We start from the raw sequence: 21947 nt of genomic DNA, 5'->3' as shown, positions 1-21947 counted from the left end.
AAGAACTAAAACACCTTGATCTGATGTAACGTACTTACACATAAAAGGATGAATAACACAAAACAAGGTGATCATTTAGTAAGGCTTGTGAATAACAAAACCACACATATGTGTTAGACTGTTTTCACTTAGTGGGCAGTGGTCCTTAACTCACAGGCAGTGAAAGGGTTATGTTTTTACGGACAAACAGGCCTGCTGTCCAGAGTGAATCTTAATCTTGAGATCCTGGGACTCTGTTTCTTGGTAGATTTTTTTTTTATATATATAAATGTAGATCTTCAACCTACTTGACACTTCACATTTGATTAGTATTATTTGATTAGTATTATTTTTGTATTATTGTTCATACTGAAAGTATATACTAATAATTATTACTAAGCAATTGAGATGGTGGATTTGATACACTGATCGGAGTGAGTGTTTTGTGAACTCTGGATTTACTTATATTGGTTCCAGTAAAGTTTTAGATGATTAGAATTTGTACATTTGCATTCTCAAACGTTTTTGTTTGGAGACCGCGGAGTCCTTGTCCTTACAGAACAGGGGTCCAGGACTCGGTTATACCAGGTATGCGTCAGTTCAAAACGTTAGCTTAGTTAAAGCAGGACCTTTACCTACTTTGCTTTTACACATTGCTTAAACAGAGGCTTTACGTGTTAACTGTTTTAACTGCTGTACGCCAGGGCTCGCCTACATTCCGGGGCGCCTCTGCTTAATTATACTCATCGAGTAATTCATTTCACAAGTGTGACGCCACGCATCTCGTAGGCGCTGGGCAGCATCTAATCATTAACTAATATAAGAGTGGAATAACTGGAATTTCTGAATTCCTTATCCACTGACACTCCCTGTATGAAATACGTCAAACAAGACACTAATTCATAACAAGTACATCCTAGTCCCTTTGCTGTGAGTCGCATGTGGTGTGGTCACAGCTACTTTAGAGCGAGTTTAAACTACCGCGTGTAAGTGGGCTCTTCTCTTCTCTCGAGCTCTTCCACGGACGCGGGGTGCGTCAGAGTGCGTCATTGTGCGCCGCGCCTCCTCCTCGCCTCTGCCACGTCACTGCTGTTATGGGCAACTGGAGTAAGTGCAGATACTCATAACTAACCGCGGAACAGAGAAGTGGCAAACTGTGAATTCAACGCTGCTTGTACCTGAGACATTAATTCACCAACATATCCGTGAGTATATTGCCTTCTTATGTCGATTAACCAGCCATCTTACGTACCACGCTCTTTCACAGCCAGCGACAGAGCTCCCAGCCCCGGCGCAACCAAATTAGTAAAACTTAGGTTCCGGCTTTACAATTACAGTGCATGCCTAAATGAGCTTAGTCGTATTGACATGGTGTTTAAAATCACCGGTGCTGAAGCAATGAGAATGAAAACTTACTGCTGGTTTTTGGAGATTCGGCTAAATTATACAGTGATTGTGTCTGTACAGTATTGGCTGGTAGACTGTAGTGTATCGCTCTAACGTCACTGAACGAGTCAATTAAACTAGGCAATTAGACTGCGAACTACGGCAGATTAAACTTTATTAATTTTAAGTACTTTACACAAATTCATCTAAAATCAACGTGCACACTGTATATATACCTGTTGTATTATTTTAAATTTAAACTCCTGTATTTTAGTTCCCTTTTACATTTGTGCGTAATTAACAATATTCTTAATTGTGAATGAACGTAGTTAGCTTTGCATGTGCCCTGTTGTGTAAATGAAAGAATATTCCTAATGGAGTGGCTGAATTGCAGTGGTGAAAGTGTAGACAAATGAATTAGTCACTTCATGACTTGGGAGGGTGGAGTGGATTGTCGAGGCAGTTCTGATGACAATCACTCAACATAGTTTAAGAGGGCGTGGATTCAGAGGTCAGTGGTCTGCAGGGTCATATTTGATTACCCTGCTATTTGATTACTTTCTACACATCGGGATAAGGTAACACTTACAATCTGGCATTACAAAAGTACTATCATAACATGAAACACATTGACAAAGACTTCTTGTGAAAATGTTTGTCTAGTAATTGTATAACCACGTTTGCTTTGATTTTCTTTTTTACTGCTGTACATGTTTTGATCCTGAGTGTCTAGTAAATTCAGGCATGAGCAGTTATATGTGATGCTGCAGGCTGCATTATCTGAAGGACAGGGAGATCACATTGCTGCGTTAGCTGAAATGAATCAAAGTGAACCTTATTACTGAAAGGCTATGCAAAGTCCATTCACCTTTTGGAATGTGTACACTTACCAAATTCAATGTTGATCTTTTCTTGCCTTGCTGAAACGAGCTAGATAAAGCATTCTCAATGTGCCAGCTGGCTGTCTCCTCCGGGGATAGGTGACTGCTTTTTCTTTAAGAGACTGTGTCTTCTACAGTAAAGTGCTGCTTTAGAATATGAATGAGTTGCGTTGTTTCCAGTGGGATCCTCTAGGTCACTGCAGGGCAGAGGGAGATGAGGTGTCCTGCCCTTCACAAATACAATACTAACCAGGTCTGCCTGTAATCTGAGAAGGGATTTCAAACAGGATCTGCCAGCTCTCAACACCAGGAACGGTGCACTCACTTTCACTTCCATTTCCCTCTGCTTATAGACTGAAATGAATAATTTCCAGTATAGCGCTATCATAAAATAGTGTGTGTTGTTTTAATCTGTAATGATTTTTTTTTTTTTTTTTTTTTTTACTGCCGTACACTTAAAAATGTAGAAGTAACAGGTCCAGGCTTCCCAAAACAACAGTAGCACACCCAAACAAACTCCCACCTGGTAGACAGGTCGTGTGCCCTCAATACACCTATCCAGAGTGTCCGCCCCCTCTGTGTTGAATTGTACGGGTGTGCTTCCCTGCAGTGTGAGTGTGGACCGCGCTGCCCTGATGATTCTGGATGAGACTCCCCTCTTTGACCCTGGCCTCCTGAAGGAGCTGGACTGGAGTGAGAACACGGTGCAGTTCAGCCCCCCCATCTCCCCATCACAGCCTGGGGAGGGGCTCCTGCTGCGGCCTCTCTGCCCCGCAGACCTCAACAGAGGTAGGTTTACACACACACCCCCCTCCCCCAAGCAACGTCTTGTGTTTTTTTATTACCCAAACAAGCTACTTTCATGGTGATGTCTCTGAAATTTTGAACAACTCCGAGCCAGTCAAATGAAGCTGTTTAATCTGGTAACAGAATAAAAACAATTGCAAGTTCAGTAGCAGACTTATTTGGTTGATCAAGTCACATACTTCCCTAAAGATGTGTGTGCTGTGTGGTGCTGTGACTGAGGAGAAGACAGGGCTGAAAGCTATAAAGACTCCACTATACTCTCCTCTCAGGCTCACTGAAACACTGACCCCATTCTTTACAAGGGAAATGCATTCCTTCGTTTTGATAGGCTTCCTTTTCAAAGTAACTAAGCATGACTTAGCAAGGTGTACTGTACATGCTTGTGTTTAGAAATACACCCTTTACCTTTTCTCAGCTTTAAATACATTTATTTAAATTATCATTTTCTTTCTCCAGGTTTATTCAAAGTCCTGTCTCAGCTCACTAAGGCTGGAGATGTGACTCCTGAACTGTTCATAAGTAAGCATGAATCTCTGTTATTTATTAAAACCTGTGTGGTCAGAGTATGTTTTATTGTTTCTATTTTATTGTTCACTTTAGTGCTACTTCTATTAATATTTAAAAGAAGTATCTAAAGTAAGTCTATGTAAAGTGATTTATCCTGAAAGGCGCTATATGTGTATTTTTTTCTAACGTAGATAAATTATTTGATGTTTCTGGTAACTGTTTACAATGTAAGTGAGCTCCAAGCGAGTCTGTCTCTTTGTCCTGCAGAGACATTTGACCACATGAAGCGGACAGGGGATTATTACGTCACTGTGGTGGAGGACACAAACCTGGGGCAGATCGTCGCCACGGCAACGCTCATCCTGGAGCACAAGTTCATTCACTCCTGCGCCACGGTACAGTACAGTGCACGTTCCCTCCCCTCTCCCGAGTCACAGCTCCCCCTGATTGGAGCCTCCACACTGCACCACTAACAGTTCTATTAAATCAGGGGGGGGCCAAAGTTGGCACTTCCACTCCTGGTCTTTGTTCCAACAATGTTCTGAGGTGTTTAATTGAATCAATGAAACCTCCAGCCAGGTAGTTAATTATGTAATTTGACTTGTTAAACCTGGAGTGGAACGGCTCTTCAGGACTGTGATTGGACACTCCTGCTTTAAATTATTGCAAAACACAGAGAAGATTTACAATGAACACCAACTGCTAAAAAGCTGAATCTATTGCACCCCCTTTTCCATTACAAATGAAAGTTATTGAAGGTTTCTTTGTAGCAGTTTGATCCATTCCGGGGTTTATTTGGAGGATAAAAGCATGCTAACCAATGCAATACATTCCCTGTCACTTTTAGCTTCAGGAGAATCTTCTGGTTCTTCACTTATTTTTTTTCAACACATGAATTGATTAGGTACCAGGAAGCAGCAGCAACATCTCATCATATTCCAAACTGACAGTAATAATGTTGCAAAGAAAATGGATTTTAAAGCCTTGGTTAGAACTCCTTTAATTGGATACAGACTTTTTACATTTGTGGTCGGAGCTGCTGTAGGGATTCTGAGCAGGCTGAGATTAACCCTGTTTTCTTGCTTGTGCAGAGAGGGAGGATAGAGGAGGTCGTTGTGAGCGATGAATGCCGAGGGAAGCAGCTGGGCAAACTGTAAGTGCCCAACTTACTTCAACTCTCCCGCTGTCTCTCCAGATACGTACAGCAGAACAGTTTAACCAATAAACCCCTTTATCATTATTATTTCTTCCTAAGTTGTGTGATTTGCGTCTGCACCAAACTAATCCATTATCCAAATGTTGCCAGTTGTGTTAACTGTAGTTCCGTTTTGCATGTTTCTTCTACAGGTTAGTGTCAGCAATGACTCTTCTTAGCAAGAAACTGGACTGTTACAAAATCACACTGGAGTGTCTACCGAAGAATGTGGCCTTCTATGAGAAATTTAGCTACAGTTCGTCGGCAGAAACCTACATGCAGCACAGGTTCTTTGACTGAGATATGAACTCTTAATCTTTTACCCCATCCTCTCCTCCCACCTCCCTCAAATGAAACCCAAGAACATGGCTGGCCACACATACACCTCCCCCAAAATCCTTGAACTTCGAACACTTCATTCGTATTTTAAGGACCTTTCTTCAGTGGTCAACCTAAAAAGCAACATGCAGATTAATGCATTCACTCCATTCATTCTGCCCTGCAAGAGTAAACTGCTGGACGCACCATGATTTTAAAACAAACAGAGCCAACAGCAGCTGCCTTGGAGCTGAAACGCACAGACCCGTGTCAAAGCAGGGAAACCCTGGGTGCTGATAACTTGGTATGATTTCAACTTCGTCATGTAACCAAAGGCATTGCAATGGGGGGTATAGATGTGCTATACAAGCTGTTTGCTGCTCAGCGTATGAAGGCCCACTTTATGCATTACGAAATAGACATTTCAACCAAAGGACCTTGATTTGACTTTCCAATGGCTATGCACAGGGTTTTGTAATACCTCATTTATAAAGTGCTTTTCATTTCTGAGTCCAAGCAACCCGTAGGGTTAAGACAAAACTCTACACCGGGGAGGACTAGAACTACATAGGTTAATCAGAGCTATCTTATTACAGCAAAGGGTTATTTGAGTTTTAATGTAGAACAAGAAAATTAAATTAGACAAAACTAGGTTTATAGACCCATGCCTTCCTCATGGACTGGAGTTAAGAGTCGCTGGTCTGCTAGGATACAATGTAACGCCTCCAGTGAATCAATCAGTACGCTACAGAGAAAGGGCATGTAAGGTGCTTCCAGTCAGTTCTGGATGATTGATGAAAAAGCATTGTCATTCTCAGATCATCCTCAAAGTTATTTTTATCTTACAGTAAAAGGAAATTAGAAGAGTGGCTGTGGGTACTTGTGTTTTTAAAAGTGTGTTTTTCTACATTGTAAATGTTAAATATGTGCGGGAAAAAAAAATAGCTTCATGCCCTTGTAGGAATAATCTTATAGATACCACCAATACAGAATACTACCTGCTTCAGCCTGCAGTGAGAAGCATGTAATTCTGTAGAAACACTGACTCGGAATCATAGGGCAACCAACCTTTCCTAAAAATCAATCCTGAATTTCAAAATCACTGCAGGTGTGTAATCAAACAATTGGTACATTGCAAAACCTGTTTCCTTAGCATCCTGATTAAGATGTGCAGCAATACAGCACGTCCACTTTGAGTTCCATGATTCTAACTTGTTACTGCTCAAGTTTTTTTTTTTCCTCCTAAATAATTTATAATTTCTTTTTAAAAAGTTGTCAAACACATGTATAATATTTATATGGTGAAGGGATAGAAAAATATACATTGTGTAGGAATTTAGCAGCTTTATCATTTTTAGTATACTCTCTATTCTATTACATACAGTGCATGAAAAGAAATGGTGGGGTTAAATAAAAAAAAAAAAAGTAATAATTGTTATTTATTTGCAATGTAAACAGATTTTTTTTTTGTTCAAATAAAAATGACTGTTTCAAACATTTTGCTTTTTTACTTCCCTTATAATTTATAGAACCTGAGTTAATTCTGACAATTATTGTTAAACATATTACTTAAAAGGGCAAAATAATAATCGCTATAAAATAACAGCCATTAATTTTACAAAGAACATGTAATTAAGTACTCATAAGCGTGCCTGTGTTGTTTGTTACCAATTATGTTACATTATCTTAAGTTGTATTCTACTTTTACAAAAAGATGGTGAAAATGTAATTATGGTGAAAAGTAATTCTGCCCCAGTGTATCAATTTACTTACACCAGCTACTGTGAATGAGGAACCTCTCCCCTAAGAAGCAGATGAGTACATTATTAAACAAATGAATAAACATTCAGAATTCTAATAGTTTGGTTTAATTCCAGAATTCTAGAATCTCCAAATTCTCTGAATTAAATATATCATCCCCATCAATAACATACCAGTACTAAAAAACAAAACATTGGCATCACAATTGGACATCTTTAACTTTAAGTAACATTGCATTGTCGATTCTGTTGAAAGAATAATAAACACAGAAACCAGGTATAAGCAAACTGCATTTACTGAACATTTTATAAATACCATTAAGATTTATTTCATTATTTTTTTTTTACAAATTAGAACATTTTTCAGAATACTTTTGTTTTGCTAGAGCAGTAACTCATGGAGAATTTATTTTTATTTAAAACCACCATTAGATTCCTTTTCTCTCTCCATGTACTACAACATTCTTCCAAAATCGACAGGAGACCCTGCGTCTCACAAAGACTTCCTATTTATAAACTCACTGCAATTTTATTTCTTTTTTTTTTTGCAAAAGGTGAAGACAATTTAAAATGTGTGACAAGGTAACCCTACCTTTCTTAAAATTAAAATTACTCAACATATGCAGTCTATCCTCACGAACAGGAATTAATAAACATCAAAAGAAACGTAGCACTTGCAAATCTGCAATGCCAAATGTTTTCCCAACAAAGAATGAAGAAACCTGCTCCTGCAGCGTGCCAGGCAGCACAGCCAGTTTCCAGCAGACCTGGAAAACAGAAGGGATGGAAATGTGTTGCCCTTGCCATGACTTAAGCCAGTGGACAACACTAAACAAACTGCCACAAGCACAGTTTGAGTGCAACAAGACAGCAGAGTCGTAGAGTACGACGAGCGTCACTTCATGGGAAATATTGAAGTGTTTATTGTGCTTTAAAAAATAATTTAAAAAAAGGTCTGCAAAAATCAGGTAGTTTTCTGCAAACTCTGGATCAGGGTTTCTCTCATCTGCTTCAAACCTGCGCATAGGACCAAAGTGGATTGTTTTTACTAACAATTCTCCCTCTCCCCAAAAATAGTTACAATTCAAGTATCCAAAGTACATTATTGCAATATCGCCCCGCAGTTAATGAAAATGCATTAAATACTATGAAACTGCAAAAAAAAAAAAAAAAAAAAGTTCAGTGCAGTCAGTTCTCAAAAGAAAAAAATAAATCTTCTCCCATTCTTCCCACCACCCATTTCTAGAGGCGGCTGCAGCACTGGGAGACGCTATAAAACATTAACACACCTATTTGTCTTTAGAATTATAATTTTTTTGTTTGAGTAATGTTCTTTTTTTAAATATCAATAAAAATGTAAAAGAGTAAGTCAATGTGGTGAAGCCAGGTGGCTCTCCTCCTCCTCTCTCTCTCTGTTTATCCATTCTGCACGGCCGCCACCTGCATTCCACCGAAATCATCATCCTCCTCGAGAGTGCGCTTCCGACTGCCTGCAAGAGATGCAACAAAAACACTGAGATACAGCGCAACTGCACGCACCCCCAGATACAGCGCAACTGCACGCACTCCCAGATACAGCGCAACTGCATGCACTCAGACTCGCTGGTAAAACTAGAACTAGAACAGTTTTGATTATTTTTTTTTTTTTTAATTATGTAGTTTGAAAAAGTTTCAAACAATCGGGGTCATGCAGGATGGAAAGAACACTCCCATTGCATAGCAGTTTGAGCCATTCCTTGTTCTATTAGGAGTTCAATAACACACACCTGAGCTTGTTACCTATACACTGTGGCTAATCAAGCTTGTTTTAAAACCTGCAGTGTGTGAACCTGCTATGCAATAGGAGTCTTATTTCCATCCTAGAGAAATCAAGGATTATGCATCCCCATCTCCTGTACTGAAACTCTAGTCATTTTAATACAAAACTGTACAAATCCAACATTAGTCTGGAATGGGAAAGGAATCATTATAATGTGTGATCACCACAGACACCAACACAGGCCTGGGACGCAAACAGCAAACAAGTGTCTGTATACACATGCTTCATATACAATATACAGCGTAGTCTGCTTAAGGAGCCACCACAGAAATACCGAGACTGACCTGCCGTGCCTGCCTGCACAGAGAAGGAGCGACCCAGCTGCAGCGGTGACATCATCTGGATGGTGAGCCTAGCCAGGTAGATGGCTTCGTACTCCTGGGGAACACGGAGGAGCGAGAAGAAAATGTTTTAGGAATTAGTAGAAGCACAAAATGCTGACTTATGAAAAGGGAATCAGATGGAGGAAGTAACTTCCTTGCTTTGTTAAAAGAAGCGACACAATGGCAGGGTATTAGGAGAGCAGTATTTTAAAGAGAGAGAGAGAGAGAGAGACAGACACTTGCCTGTAGCTGGTGCACGAATCCCACGTTGGGGTTAATGCAGAACCTCCTTTCCTGAACGTGGCTGAAGGCGTCCCTATAGGAGGATACACACAAACACATAGGACAGGTTCAGCTCTCTCTACACGACACCATTAACAGGGACTAGGCAGATACGAGTTCACAGACTAGAAGGGAATCTGGAAGTCATCTCACCTGTATTTTACACCAAACGTTTCCATAAGGTAGGCAATTACTAAGGCAGCACTGAAACAACAAGAGTGAGGTCTGTCATTTTTGTTTTGTGTCACAGAAAGACAATACAACAATGCCTTGGAATGATTGTGAACGGAGAGATGGGATTGGCTGAAAAGTCTTTAACATACTCAGGTGACCAACCATAACCTAAAAGGTACAAACCAACAGTGATGTGAATCGGCGGGTGAAATCAACACAGATAACCGATCCCAAAATTAGTCACAGATTTGTTGATTTTAAAACCTTAGTGGTCATCAATATGAAATCAACAGTTTGCGATCAGTGCAACAATATTAAGGCTGTGACACTCCTACCTTCTAGAAATCCCTGCGTTTCCATGAACAAGCACCTTTCCTGCCAAGAGAACACAGTTGATTAGACCATCAGCCTTCCTACATTGTGCAGCATGCTTTTACAAGGGGGCAATGCCCTGAGATGCAAGGCTGTGTTTGCTTAACTGTGTCCCTACAGAGCAGAATAGGAATTAAATGAATCCCAATACCTCCATTCTGTAAACATCCGTCAATGAACTCTTTCATCTGAAAGAGAAGGGAAAAAAAAATACAGATTCATCTGTACAACTTCATTCTTAAAGGGATCTCCCGGGGTATTTTTTTTTATCCAAGTATACGAAATATAAAAAAAAGAAAGTAAGAGACAGCAATACTGACCCTTGGGAAATATCTAATGATGTTCTCCACAGGGTTATCTGCAATATCAAAGACCAAATATCTGAAAGAAAAATGGAATTGCTTTCGGATTAGAAAGGACACTGTTAAACCACACTGGAAGTCACCAACATCCAGGATACTCTGTTTTTTTTGCAAGAGCAGCTTCATCCTTACAGAACATTCTTTGAACTCGGGAAGCCTCACCGAAATTTCTGAGGAAAGTTTGGCTTGATGAAATTAGCTTCGATGTCTTGCCGGACACAGACTATGTGAGTTATTCCCAGCTTTTCAAGGACCGGTAGCTGCAAAAGTGGTAAAAATAAGATTAGGGTTTTCAAAAATCAGTAAAGCAACTTTCCTAAGTTTACTTGTATTATCCTATGAGATGTGAGCACTGCATTGACAGACAGATCATGTCTCAGCAGCTACAGAGAGAACAAGTGAAAGTGTCAGAGCTCAGCTTCAAATTTAAAAGGAGAGGCTTTCCTTCTACTGGCTGATAGATAAGGCTTGTGCTTCCCTACACTAAGTGATATAGGGCTTAATGAGTCACTCAGCCTTACCTTGCTTTTCATGGCTGCAGAATAAGGACCAAGAAACAGGCCGGGTAATATTTCCTACAAGGGGAAAAAAATCTCAATGACTTTACAATAAGGATCACTATGATTCAGTAAACATCCTCAGAGTGTCTCCAAGTTTCTTGATGCGTTCACTCATCCATCTCAAGCTGCCCTCTGTTCTATTTCTTCAGCCTCTCTCCCTCCCACACGATTCCCAGAGCAAATGCAGAAGCCAGGGTTATTGTGTGCTGCTACAACAGACCCTCTAACCCCACCAGCTGCCACTCTCAAACTTTCAATCATGCAATTGTGTTTGTAAATTGAACTGCTTTGCAATGTTCCTTCAGCCTACGTCATGCCTGTTTCCAGTCTGGGCTTAATGAAGTCATAATGAAGTACACAGAGTGTAGCCACCAGTCAGTGTTGATGGATGCATTATGGGACCACAGAAATCACTTGGCTTGGGAATCACTTCTGCTATAAACTGAAAAGGATAGATTCTATATATATTATATTATATATATATATATATATATATATATATATATATATATATATATATATATTATATTATATTATATATATATATATATATATATATATATATATATATATATATATATATATATATATATATATATATATATAGTGTAAAGAACAACAACTAGGGAAGACAAGTGGGCAAAAGCATTTTGTTTACCTGCATTTCCCTCCTCATGGGATATGCCCAGTCCTAAAAAACAACACAGAAAAACAAACAAGTTTTCAAGAACACATGTGAAGAGCTTCAAATCCAATAACAAGGCTGATGTTAGCCACACATAAAAATCAAGACCACTGACAATTCAATTCAGAGCAACAGCTGCAAGACTGTCAGGAGACTGAGAAGGGGGAATAGTAAACTATCCACTAATAAAACAAACCAGTATTGGTCATGGAGGGTTTAAGGATACCGATCTCTGGTCCATAATAAAGTGTTGTGGTATTCTATCCTTCAGCTGATTAAATAGAGACGGGGTTAAACCTTGTGTTTTTGGGTTGGACACAGGGACAGTAGAGTTCGATGTGAGCTTCATTAGGAACAACTGAGTTTTTCTCTCTCTGGTTTGCCTAAGGTGGTACTAATAAAGCTCACAATGAGAATTCTGCATCCTGAATTTGGAATACAGACAGAGAATTCACTCTGGCCCAGTTGTTCTGATAATCACTCCATGACTAATAGCAGCTGGCTCTTTGAGCTAAAATTATATATATATATATATATATATATATATATATATATATATATATATATTATTTGCCAGCTATAACACCAATGATTAATCAGCTCTAAACAGGATGAGATGATTGCCTCAATAACAGGTTCTAAGAGACTCCTTGCTAACTAATATGATCAAGTCATAGTACACTTAACAGGAGCTGGCACTTGAGGACTGTATTAACCCACCACCTCAAAAAAAGATATTAAAACATTACTTTTGTGGATGTTCTATTGATCAATATGTGATGACATCTGATACTGCATCATATGACTCTAAACAGCCAACTCACCCACACTGACATGCAATTAACAATCAAACTTGCAAAACCTTTCCCGATAGAGTAAGATCATAAATAAAGTATCCTGTTTAAAACCACATTTCAAAATATATATATATATATATATTTGTAAGTATAGATACAGAGGCTTGTTTTTACTGATATGAAGCTGAGGGAATGCGCTGGGCATCTGTTTATTTTAGAATTCGGTATTGGATGCATATTAAACCGAATTATTTGTATCAAATTAGCATAATAATAATATTAATAACAATAATAATAATAATAATAATAATACGTAAGTAACCTATAATACACGTTGGGAACTGTGTGTGTGCATATTTGAATTGGGTTTGAGAATATAATAAAAGGAATTTGTGGTTAGCATCACGCCCATAAACCAAAACAAAACATAAGATACCGACAACAATACTAAATTAGTTTCGGTACAACTTATGTAATCTTTATGTAAAAGAGAAAAAAACAAGACAAAAATTAATTTAAATAAAAGCCATCTTTGTTTTGTCTTCAGAAACTTGTGCCATCCTCCTAAACTGACTTGTCATGATCAATTACAGACTCGCTTCTATATGAAATAGTAACATGATTGTATTCAAATTTCAATGCAAGCGGAGACATCGCCTCCTCACCAGTGTTTCTTCTTTGTAGTCCGGCAGAGACGGGAACTGTAGCTTGGGCTCGTCCTCCATGTTGCTGTGCTGTACAGCGGAGCGGGATAGCCCGGGGTCTCGGTGTTATTTGGAGCTCGGGTAGGTATAGATACAGTATTGCCAGAGTTTGTTGTGCAGCGAGACATGCAACGCCGCCATGCTGCTCCCATCCAGCGAGGTCATATGATCTGAATCCCGCCTCTCTTCGCCAAGAAAAACATCCGTGCCACAACGACACGCTCAGATAGGGACCGTCTCAAAAGACTAGATATCTTTATAATATATTTTATATTACAGCTTTGTTGGGCTTTGTTTTAAGTCGTCTGCCAGCATCTGGTCAGTATGACAATAATGTACGTACCGTCTCAAAATGACTGATTGTGATCTCTACCTCAATTTACATATCAAATTCCTTGGAGCGGGCTAACAACTTCTACATAAAAATCTAATCTACAGTATTAGCCCGGCCCCGAGTTCATTTCTTTTTTTCTGAGTCCACTTTAATGACTAAACGTAAAAAAAAGATATAGGCCACGTCTAATCTACTGGTATTAGAAAAATAAACCGTAGCAAGGTAGTAGTATAGGCGACTGTCAATCAAAACACAAATCGGCAAATCAAAACTAACAGATTGTCTATATGGAGGCGGGACGCAGAGTGTGAGCTCTGGCATAGATTTAAGTGTAAGGCCACGTGATTGACCTGCAGTCAATTCAGTATTTTAAAAAAATGACATGCTTTTGGGATATTCATTTTTTCGATTATGAGCTGCATTGAATGCATTTCTACAGCTGGATGTTACACAATTAGTAAAGCAAGATATTACAAAACCTAAATATATATCTCTCCTGCGTAAATACTATTGCCACATGAAGTTTCCTAGCTATGTATCTATTTTATAATGCATATAAAGGGCAACTTCACAAGTGTTTTTAAATTTCAAAAACTTGAAAAAAAAAAGGTGTGTGTGTGTGTGTGTGTGTATATATATAAATATATATATATATATATATATAATGTAGATATACAGGGCCGTAGCCAGCCCCCAGTATACTGTCCCTGTAGTCTGCAATGACAGTAAAAGATTTTGAGGAGCACAGAGGCTATAGATATCAGCGGGACTTTTTATATATGCATATAACAAGGGAGGAAATGCATTTTATTTTGCAGCAAAGTGACGTGCAAAAGAGCCTAAATAAATCATCATTAGTATGATTTTAACAGAGGCCCGTGCCTCATAGCTGGCGACGGCCTGGTGTACTGGTGTAGAGAGAGAGAGAGAGAGAGAGAGAAAGAGAGAGAGAGAGAGAGAGAGCGCAAAATAAATAACCATGCAAGAACCTGGCCCAATCATTGTGTAATATGCCTGCGTGACCAATTTCTTTCTTCTGTCATACCAAAATAGCATTGATCATCCACACATGAAGAGGAAAACCAGTGCTTTATGACTCTCTTCTTGGCTTTACTTCTTTGTTCAGAACCCACTAACCTACTGTATATTGCACATGGGCTTCACATTTTACATTCATGTTTAGCAAGCATGTACTGTACCCGTTAGGTACTGAACTGAGCCTATGTTCTGTATATATCACCAGTGTATACGTTCAAAAACTTCCCAAGGCCAAGAAAACACATAATCTAGGGGCAAACCTTGGGCTAATTCTACAATATATAAATACAAGGCAGGCACCTCCTTATACCCTGACTGCCACTTTGTGGTAATACTCTTACTTCATCACAACTGAGGCGCAGGTTCCTAGGTAGAAGTATGTAGGCTTCCTCCATTATATCTCCAGCAGGGTACACCAAATCATTTTGGATCTAGATGGAAGTATAATAAATCATTTATAACATCCGTGGAACAAAGGCTTGTACTGGCAAGGTCTCATCGTCCACCCTGGCCTGGTCATTTAGCATGACGTTGCACATGATTACCAGTACACTGTGTGGTTGTGCTTTTCAAGTGTGTACTGTCATTCGGTTTAGTGTAACAGATGAAATCAGAGCAACACTACTTAAAACTTTCTAATTAAAGATATTGTTCTAAAATGCAATGCACTTCTGTGTATTTCTTGAGGGTATAGTTACACTAGTATGTTGTCGTTCAGGAAGTTGCATAAGTTATGTCTTTTGCAGAGATAGTTAACCAGACAAATACATTATTTAATACATCTTTCATGATAACAAATGTTTTTTCAAATTAACCAAATTTACATTAATTAAAAAAAAAAAGATGCACAAAAATGAAATGGATACTGCAATTACATTTTTTTTTATTTGAATCTTTGGGGACAAAAAAACCAAAAACATGACAGATCCAAAAGAACAATCGTGTATAAGACTATTTAAATCAGCTCTTTTCTTGAAGTCCCTGGAGGATACTCATTACACTTGGGTAGAAATGGTATAAAGAGTATACAATATGGAAGTACATTTGAACAGTTTTGCAAGATGATATCCATATTCCCCAGAAGAAAACAAAACAAAGAGATCTGCATCCTTCTGTTACAAAACACAGATTATTAAGTTAGTCTAAAGTTAGTGGTTTACTACACTCTACAGCTGTGTGTATAATTTATATATATATATATATAAACGTAACAGTACAGAAATAGCAAACTTCCCATTTAAAAAAAAATTATAATCTTTTCATAAGAAAGATATACCCATGCACTCAACAACACTCCTGAATCGCTGGTATTATATCGGCTTGTAGTCCAGCTTGGATTCCAGCTTCTTAGAGTCCGCCACCTTGCGGACCGCCTTCATGAAGTCTTCCTGGGTCACATACTCGTGGTCGGCACGAATTGCAAACATGCCTGAGAAAAGAGAGGGACACCTCTTGGTAGTTTATGCTTGACCATTACCCCATTGTGAGCTAGCCTTGGGTAATGAATGGTCTGTTGTGTATCATGGTTGTATTGCTTTTCCCACCATGCTCACAAGAAGAAACCCAGGTCACAGGTGGGCCAATCGTACAACAATTGGTGTTTAGAGTTGTATTAAATCAGAGGAAACTTCGGGATTTAGGGCATAAATATTGCAGTTTCTGTTTAGTTAATGCCATATATTCTATACATCTGTAACTGTACTGTTAACAGGTGGAATGCCTTTAATAATGAAATGCCCTTTCTGTGTTTTGCCTGGTTTACAGATTGAAAAAAGTGGATTACTCACCTGCTTCGGTACACACATTTCTCAAATCAGCTCCATTAAACCCATCGGAGAGCTTCACAATCGCTTCATAATCTGCGAATAGGACAGACAAGAACTCAGGAGAATCTCTTACGCAAAATATACATTTCAACTAAAAAAAAAAAAAAATGCATACAAGAACAGATTTTCTGCAGCAGCTTTCCAAAGTATAAAATAAAAATGATAAAATATTATAAAGTTCTAAATTAGGTCATTCCACTCATGAGCACCAACCCATTTCTCCATGCTTTGTGATGGGCCCAGAGTGAATTTTCAGGATGTCCAAGCGTGCCTGTTCATTGGGCAGTTCAATATCTGGAAAGGAAGGATTAAAACTTAGTGCGGCAGGTATTAAATAACCTCTTACAGAACTGTATTGTGCAAGGTCTTGTATTGTCAGTGGTTCAGGCAGCAGCTCCTATGTGCCTTGCTTGTAAATTATATTGTACTGTATCATCCTATCAGAAGGCACAGACAGCAGATCCTAATGATCTTGCTTGTACACTATTGTACTGTATTGTACAATCAATAGGTTCAGGATGCAGTTCACGTGGATCTTGCTTGTATTATACTGTACTGTTCTGCACAGTCAATGGATTCAAGGAGCAGTATGCATGGATCTTGCTTGTACTGTCAATGTGTTCAGAGAGCGATTCTTACGGATCTTGCGGTCCAGGCGACCTGGGCGCAGCAGTGCAGGGTCCAGGGTGTCGGGACGATTCGTCGCCATTATCATCTTGACTCTGTGCAGCGTGTCGAAGCCGTCCATCTGGTTCAGCAGCTGCAGGAAGGTCACAGGCACAGAACTTAAATATGTCCAACAACTAAATTGACTAATTAAATACATATGGGTTAATTGTTGGAAAGGAGTATTTTGGTTGGTGGTGGGTTCTCTCAGCATGAATCAAAACAGGTCTGGCAGGACAGGGAGCCCTCACCTCCATCAGGGTCCTCTGGATCTCTCGGTCAGCCGAGGTGCCCTCAGAAAATCGACGCCCACCTGCAAGAAGTTTTACGGTGAACACAGAATGGCAAAAAATAAATGAAACACACACGGACCACATGGAAGCTTCATGCTCAGCTATCTGTGATATTACTTAGAAGGGCAACAACAGTTTAGTGGTATGGCAATACAGATCTTCCAGCATGGGCCATAATCATAAGATACAAGACAAATTTAAATTATGAACACACTTTTGCTATACATCATGAACCTTTGTTGAACTCTTGGCCATCCAAAAACTAAAATTTAGGAGGCTGACGGACTCTGGTCTTCTTACCAATAGCATCAATCTCATCCATGAAGATGATACAGGGCTGGTGATCCCTGGCGTAGTTGAACATCTCTCTGATCAGCCTGGCGCTCTCCCCAATGTACTTGTCAACTATAGAACTGGAGACCACCTGAACACAGGAAACAGGTTCAATAAATTAACAACAGCAGTGCAAGCAATCCCTGCCCTCGAAAAGCATTTTGAGCACGCTCATTTCAACGATCATGTAGACAAAGACAAATGAGATGCGTTACCTTTAAGAAATTACAGTCCAGCTGACTGGCAACAGCTCTGGCCAGCAGTGTCTTCCCTGTGCCTGAAAGACAAAAAACACTCTGTGAGAATGAAGAGAATGTTCTTCCACCCTACTGTACAGACCTTTTGTCATGGTATGTAATGTTCACTGTTCCTGCACTAGTATTGTTTCTTTACAGAACAATGTGACTGTGTATACCAAAGGCTATTTTAAGCGTTTTGTTTTTAACATTATGTTTAATTTCTTGTTAGTGCATTAACTTTTGAATTGCAAGAGCAGTCTTAGAATAGCATAAAACTGAAGTGCATGAAACCAAAGTGTACACCACTCAGTTAAATAGATATTTTCAACAAAATCTAAAAGCAACACTGTAATCGCATGCTTGGATCCATAGTGTTCTAACTTTAACACATGCAACTCTTCAAAAGAAACTGGGTTATAATGAAACCTTTCCCTCCTACCCAGTGTCACAATTAGGTAATGGTAAATGGCAGGCTGAAGGTAATTAACACAGTACAGGGGCTGTTTACCTGGTGGTCCATACAGCAGGCAGCCTTTGGGAGGGATGATCCCCACACGCAGGAAAAGCTCAGGGTTTGTGAGGGGAAGCTCAATCACCTGCAACACAGGAGGAAAACTCTTTAAATTATCTCAGTGTAATAAAAACACAACCATATTACAGATGTAACAGAACCTTTCAAACAGAAGATTATTAGACAATCACGATTCAACAAGGTCCAAACAAACAAAACAAAAAAATGGTTTTCAGTCAGCTCATGTGAGAGTTAGACTACAGCAACATTTAGACAAAGAGTTTAAATAACCTGGGTTCCTAATTATATCCATCGCAATTGGCCAGAGAGTCCGGAATCAAACAATTGCCCAACTAAAAGAATAACTTTGCGTCTTTCTGTGTGCAGGGCTACCTCGCCTCCCTAAAATCTTCCATGCTGAGTGACACACACACACTCAGATTTGCAACAGCCTGTGCCCAATAAGTTTCCAGTTTAAAATGTGATTTCCAATAGGAGCCAATGTGTACCAATGGCATGCTGTGCCATGCAGTGCTGCTAGGCATCACTTATAAATTACAGCATACCTCTCTGAGCTCGCGGATCTGTTCTGACAATCCCCCGATCTCTGAATAGGAGACGCTGCCAGGGTCCTCGTGGGACATGTTGTACACCAGAGGGTCAACCTCTCGGGGCAGGTACCTGGAAGAGCAAGCAAAGAGGTCAGCCTTCCGAAAGCTCACTTAGACATCCACAAAATTTAGTTCCTGGGTGAAAGAAAACCACAATATTTAGTCATTCTTTTATTAAGAAGTCCTACCTCATGATAGTCAGGGTGGTCATGTCAAGCGCCACTCTTGTGCCAGGTTTGAGCTTGGATTTGTCAAGCTGCAATTTAGATATAAAAATAAACTGTCAATCTGTCCCCAAAGACTGACGTACATGTTACCTTGAAGGCACAAGCAAGTCAATCCATTCAGGAAGTTCAGAAAAGGAAAAGAACATATAAAAGAGTTCCTCTTGTTTAATGCGTTTGTCATTTCAAATATTACGCGGGATTTGGCAAGTTCCTAGCAAATACTTTAAGATGAATGTATTGTCTCTTTACCATATTAAATGTATTTATCTACACTTTGCTCAAGTCCAAATGTGTCAGTCCCTTTGTATCAAAAGTGTTGTGTACCAAACTGCCTGAAATGCAAACCTTTTTTCAAAAAGTCATTCAGGTTAGATCTCTAGCAACAGATTTTTGGTTACTGGACAGTTAACTGGCTTAGATTTGACACAAGGAAATTATTTTTTTTAATGCAACACTGGATGACATTGCATTTTTAAATTTTACAGGAAGTTAAGTTACCTGTCGACGGCAGCCAACAACATAGCGAGGTCCATTTGTTGCCTTTACAATGACTGAAAATAGAACACTACAAGTCAATAATGAGCGCGAAAAACACATTCATACAGCAATACAATACATACTTCTAAACGAACACTCAAAATGACCAAAAAGTGATAACATTGGAGAATAAATAGCATTACTATCAATTTTTATCATGGATTCTTCAGAGTGGTCACTAGACTTGTGGTCCTTTTGGTTCGTCTGTATTTTTTAAACAAAAACTCACATTTCTCTTCTGTTAGCTGTTTCAGGACCTCTCCGACAATCTACACAAAATTAGAAATAAGGTTATATTGAACAACTGGGGTATATTAAAATATTGCAGTTCACCTTTTATTCAAACTAAATAGACGCGTAGTGTACATGCACTTCCCCAAGCACAGTTACACAACAATTTCTATTATTTTTTCCCCAGCTCTGGTAAGGAGTAGCTGTGGGATTCAACATTTAAGGCATGTTACAGTAAAATAAAATTAATTTAAAAACAAATAGTATGGAATAGCAATACTTGTTGCTTTAATTCTATTTTATTTATAAAACTTTGTTTAAAAAATGTATTAAAGCACAAGAAGCCTTTTGGGTAAAAAATAAAAGTTGAGAAATGTTTTTAATCACCAATGCCAAATGTTTATACCAGAACATTTAGACAATGTGTGTGTTAAGGCATATAATACTAATCTCTTAATACGCTGGGCTAATTTGGTAGTAGTACTAAATGCTCAGCAACAGAATAAAGAATTCATTTTAAAGATATAAATGAAAAGCAATTGCAGCTTTCTTACCTGCCCAACACTTTGTAAAGCTTTCAGGTCATTTTCTGATTTTTCATACTGCTTTGTAAGTTCTTTCAGCTGCTCCCTCACTTAAAAAAATAAATAAATAAATCAATATAATAAATGGATCCATAATTAGTGAGGGAATTGCTCGTTTGTTAAATGTAATTTCCAGATAGTTCAATATTAAGTGTCACTAGGAGATTCCAGGACGGGTTTTGTCCACTCTTGGCTACAATAACAATAGCGGATTGCAGAATCCTAAAAACAATATTCTATAACTGATACATTTATAATACAAAATAAATCAATAAACACAGCATGTTCTTGACACATGTGTGGTTATCAGCTTCTCACTTGAATGTTTACTGACACCTTGCAGACTTGAAGTCTGTCAGTGCACAGTCGTGTATATGAACATGGGGACTGCGATACGGTTGTCAACAGATCCATTTTATTAGTAGATTGTCAACAGCCACAATCTGTCATTTCAACCTTCTGTCACTATACAAGTTCCCATTTGAAGCCTTATGTCTGAGATCAGTATACATATTATAGTCTTACAAACTACACGGGAACCTCCAAAAAAAGGGCATCGAACAAACAAACAAAACATATTTAAACAAAATGAATGTTACACCACGTCAGCACTGCATGTCACAATGTATTATGTATTAAATCGTCTTATTTAAATAAAAAAAAAATCTTAGTGCAACCAACGACCGTAGAAAATGTTAAGTACTGTACTGTTATCCTGCATGACAACATTAAAACGCGTGTTTTGTTTAAAATGACCCGTATATGTTTTACGAATGCCTGCCTGTCACAGGTGTATTCAGAAATGGTTCTACTTTCCTTTCTGTTCAACGTATACTCAAATTAAACCTACACAGCATTACTCAGTCAATTGATAGTTGGTTGGATGACAAAGCGACTTGGCCAATTGTCCGCCTAACTCCAGCTTTATCATAACCTGCGAATAACCCCGTGTCTTTACGGTCGTGGATAACACACCGCCAAGTCGAACATTATAAACATTTGCTCACGTACACTCTTTGAGCCGTCCGTCGATCTCTTTGTGCTCCAATAATTTCTTCCTGTAGTCTTGCAGACCTTTCTCTCGAGGATCCGCCATGTTGCACTGACTTGACCGGTTCGCAAGAATGCTGGGAACGAACTAAGGCTGGGGAACTCTGGGATAGAAATTGAAATCTCGGTTAGACTGGCGGACTGAGTCAAGTAAACTCGCAGAATAGATAGGTGCTTTGCAAGAGTACCCCGATTTTTTTTTTTTTTTTAATTAATTTTTATTATTGTTATTTATTTATATTATGTAATAACAAAATTACAAAAAAAAAAATACAAATATGAGAATATACTTAACCATTAGCCACGAAGATAAAATGTTCATTTATACACAACTTTTTGTGTTATATATATATATATATATATATATATATATATATATATATATATATATATATATATATATATATATATATATTTACGCAAAAAATAAAATATAACTTTTGGTCTACAGTGTTTAGCTGTTCATGTCTATGCACAGAAAAAAAAGGTTAAATGTCTTCTTCCATTCCTTTAGGAAAAGTGCATTTTCGGTCACCTGTGGGGTGAAATATCTTCG

At 38.6% G+C, this 21947-nt stretch overlaps 3 protein-coding genes across 4 annotated transcripts; 1 reads left to right on the top strand and 2 right to left on the bottom strand.

The window, feature by feature from the left end:
- The first annotated feature begins 927 nt into the window (after positions 1-927).
- LOC117422443 (glucosamine 6-phosphate N-acetyltransferase-like) lies at positions 928-8027 on the top strand. The gene is made up of 6 exons (XM_034037474.3): positions 928-1184; positions 2857-3035; positions 3510-3572; positions 3828-3955; positions 4652-4713; positions 4908-8027. Exons 2-6 carry the CDS (start codon positions 2882-2884, stop codon positions 5053-5055), a joined length of 555 nt encoding a protein of 184 aa, XP_033893365.1. The 5' UTR covers positions 928-1184; positions 2857-2881; the 3' UTR covers positions 5056-8027.
- Positions 7112-13473, bottom strand: LOC117423748 (serine/threonine/tyrosine-interacting protein-like). Of its 2 annotated transcripts, XM_034927890.2 has the most exons (11): positions 12873-13466; positions 11384-11416; positions 10687-10740; positions 10328-10425; positions 10124-10184; positions 9955-9991; positions 9767-9806; positions 9411-9461; positions 9219-9291; positions 8937-9030; positions 7112-8323 (listed from the first exon to the last, which is right to left on the bottom strand). In XM_034927890.2, exons 1-11 carry the CDS (start codon positions 12930-12932, stop codon positions 8250-8252), a joined length of 675 nt encoding a protein of 224 aa, XP_034783781.1. In that variant the 5' UTR covers positions 12933-13466; the 3' UTR covers positions 7112-8249. The 2 variants fall into 2 exon arrangements, with proteins under 2 accessions (XP_034783781.1, XP_058843893.1); XM_058987910.1 differs by lacking the exon at positions 11384-11416 and having other exon boundaries at positions 12873-13473.
- A 1676-nt stretch (positions 13474-15149) lies between these two features.
- Positions 15150-21507, bottom strand: LOC117416995 (26S proteasome regulatory subunit 10B). Its single transcript, XM_034028546.3, has 14 exons — positions 21353-21507; positions 20312-20391; positions 19756-19795; positions 19488-19540; positions 18951-19018; positions 18718-18832; positions 18149-18236; positions 17617-17678; positions 17369-17492; positions 17027-17088; positions 16749-16869; positions 16323-16403; positions 16071-16142; positions 15150-15712 (listed from the first exon to the last, which is right to left on the bottom strand). Exons 1-14 carry the CDS (start codon positions 21435-21437, stop codon positions 15594-15596), a joined length of 1170 nt encoding a protein of 389 aa, XP_033884437.1. The 5' UTR covers positions 21438-21507; the 3' UTR covers positions 15150-15593.
- Positions 21508-21947: the final 440 nt, after the last annotated feature.

Source organism: Acipenser ruthenus, chromosome 15, assembly GCF_902713425.1.
Source record: "Acipenser ruthenus chromosome 15, fAciRut3.2 maternal haplotype, whole genome shotgun sequence".
Lineage (NCBI taxonomy): Eukaryota > Metazoa > Chordata > Actinopteri > Acipenseriformes > Acipenseridae > Acipenser > Acipenser ruthenus.
This window is presented reverse-complemented; position numbering and strand designations above follow the sequence as displayed.

What these genes read in the sequence shown, in the direction of transcription:
- LOC117423748 (XM_034927890.2), bottom strand. Translation starts at nt 12,932, where the DNA reads ATGGAGGACGAGCCCAAGCTACAGTTCCCGTCTCTGCCGGACTACAAA. An exon ending in AACTTTCCTCAGAAATTTCG is followed by an intron (nt 10,185 to 10,327) that starts GTGAGGCTTCCC and finishes TTTTTCTTTCAG; the next exon opens with ATATTTGGTCTTTGATATTG. An exon ending in CGGATGTTTACAGAATGGAG is followed by an intron (nt 9,807 to 9,954) that starts GTATTGGGATTC and finishes TTCTCTTGGCAG; the next exon opens with GAAAGGTGCTTGTTCATGGA.
- LOC117422443 (XM_034037474.3), top strand. Translation starts at nt 2,882, where the DNA reads ATGATTCTGGATGAGACTCCCCTCTTTGACCCTGGCCTCCTGAAGGAG. An exon ending in CCCCGCAGACCTCAACAGAG is followed by an intron (nt 3,036 to 3,509) that starts GTAGGTTTACAC and finishes TTCTTTCTCCAG; the next exon opens with GTTTATTCAAAGTCCTGTCT. An exon ending in GGGAAGCAGCTGGGCAAACT is followed by an intron (nt 4,714 to 4,907) that starts GTAAGTGCCCAA and finishes TTTCTTCTACAG; the next exon opens with GTTAGTGTCAGCAATGACTC.
- LOC117416995 (XM_034028546.3), bottom strand. Translation starts at nt 21,437, where the DNA reads ATGGCGGATCCTCGAGAGAAAGGTCTGCAAGACTACAGGAAGAAATTA. An exon ending in CGACGGACGGCTCAAAGAGT is followed by an intron (nt 20,392 to 21,352) that starts GTACGTGAGCAA and finishes TATTTTTTTAAG; the next exon opens with TGAGGGAGCAGCTGAAAGAA. An exon ending in AAATGTGTGTACCGAAGCAG is followed by an intron (nt 15,713 to 16,070) that starts GTGAGTAATCCA and finishes CTCTTTTCTCAG; the next exon opens with GCATGTTTGCAATTCGTGCC.